Below are 1,533 nucleotides of genomic sequence, written 5' to 3' on the forward strand. Positions count from 1 at the left end.
ATATACACATGTAAATATAATTATTATTTTCTTCTTTTCCTAGATTCATTTGGATTTTTTCTCATCCAATATTTAACTGAACCACCTGGCCGTATACCCAACATAGCTGATTTAGAATAAACGTCGCGCATGATGAAGGGAGAATAACCAGCTATATAATCATCTTGTAAAGGATCATTCTTGATACGTGCTAATCTTGACGGCCTTTGATCGGGAATTGGTTGATCTTCACAAAGAATAGGATTACATGCATGTTTTCCACCTTTTGGCATTGGCAATGAAAACTAGAAAATTTCAAAATTTGTATATAGATTACAATATGAAAATATCTATTTCGTAAAAAAAAAAGAAGAAAAAATAAAAATCCTACTCTTTTTCCTTTTTTTGAAATTTGTCTTCGAAAATTGATATGAATTTGTTGTTTCCCTTCTTCATTCAATGTGACTGCTACCTTTTTCAATGTTTTATGGCCACAATATGGGCAGAAAACTTTTGTCATGATACTGGTAGTTTTGCAACATGCATAACATCTTAAAACAAACGTTCGCATTTGTTTAATTAATCTTCCATCTAATGCAACTACATTTAATCCAATTTGTTTTAACACATTTTGCATAGCAAAATCCATTGTTAAACATGCAACTGTTGCAGGTTTTTGTTCAAGAAAGTCTGAATCAAGTTCTTTCTTTACATTACAAATATTTCCTAAAATAAAATAAACAATTTTCATTTCATATATGTAGTTACTTTATTTATAAAATATAGATCATACCTGGTGTAATCCAACCATTATCTTTATCATCATTATCATCATCATCATCATCATCATCATCATTGTCACTTTCATTATCCTCATACTTATTATATTCATCTTCTTTATCATCAATGTTTTTTTTAATAGGAATAAGAATATCATTAACATTATGTTCAATATTATTTTTATCCTCAACTATAAATTCTGTTGGTTCACAAGTTAATACTGAAAATTTGGTAGACAAATCTTCTGCTCCATGCTGATATACATGAGAATGTGATGTGTCATAATCAGATTCAATAACATTAGAAGAATCATTGGAGCAAGATTCATTCTTTTCCTCCTCTTCGCAGTCAACATTCTTTATATTGTTCTCCAAATTTGTTTGTAACTTTTTGTTACTATTATCTTCTGAATATTTTTGCTGTCCTGATTTCCCTGTGCTTTCTTCATCAATATCTTCCTGTGTATTGAACATTTTTTGATTATTATATTAATCATTTAATATAATAAATTGCTATGCTAAACTAAATGAAAATACATTTACTTTTTTTTGTGATATATAGAAACCAGCTAAAGGTGCATAAAGCTCCTTAGATTTCTCAATACTGTAATCTACAGTTTGTGTCACAGTTGGTTCAGTTCTTAGATGATTTGTTCCTACTTTCTCTTTTTCTAACTGATATGTTAAAGCAATTACTTTTATATCAGTGGCTGATAAACTGGTATAATCGCCAGTTCTTTTAGCAAAGTCTGTAACTATAATTATAAAAAAAAAA

General features: G+C 28.6%; 1 protein-coding gene across 1 annotated transcript in view; it reads right to left on the reverse strand.

The window, feature by feature from the left end:
- Positions 1–23: 23 nt before the first annotated feature.
- LOC108575555 (RNA-binding protein NOB1) overlaps positions 24–1,533 on the reverse strand; it is a 1,809-nt gene continuing 299 nt past the window's right edge. The window contains exons 2-5 of the mRNA XM_017938377.1: positions 1,296–1,520; positions 773–1,217; positions 371–705; positions 24–284 (exon numbers count right to left, since the gene is read on the reverse strand). Coding sequence (XP_017793866.1) covers positions 24–284; positions 371–705; positions 773–1,217; positions 1,296–1,520 — 1,266 coding nt within the window. The remainder of the gene's footprint in view (positions 285–370; positions 706–772; positions 1,218–1,295; positions 1,521–1,533) is intronic.

Source organism: Habropoda laboriosa, unplaced genomic scaffold (assembly GCF_001263275.1).
Source record: "Habropoda laboriosa isolate 0110345459 unplaced genomic scaffold, ASM126327v1 scaffold186, whole genome shotgun sequence".
Taxonomy (NCBI): Eukaryota; Metazoa; Arthropoda; class Insecta; order Hymenoptera; family Apidae; genus Habropoda; species Habropoda laboriosa.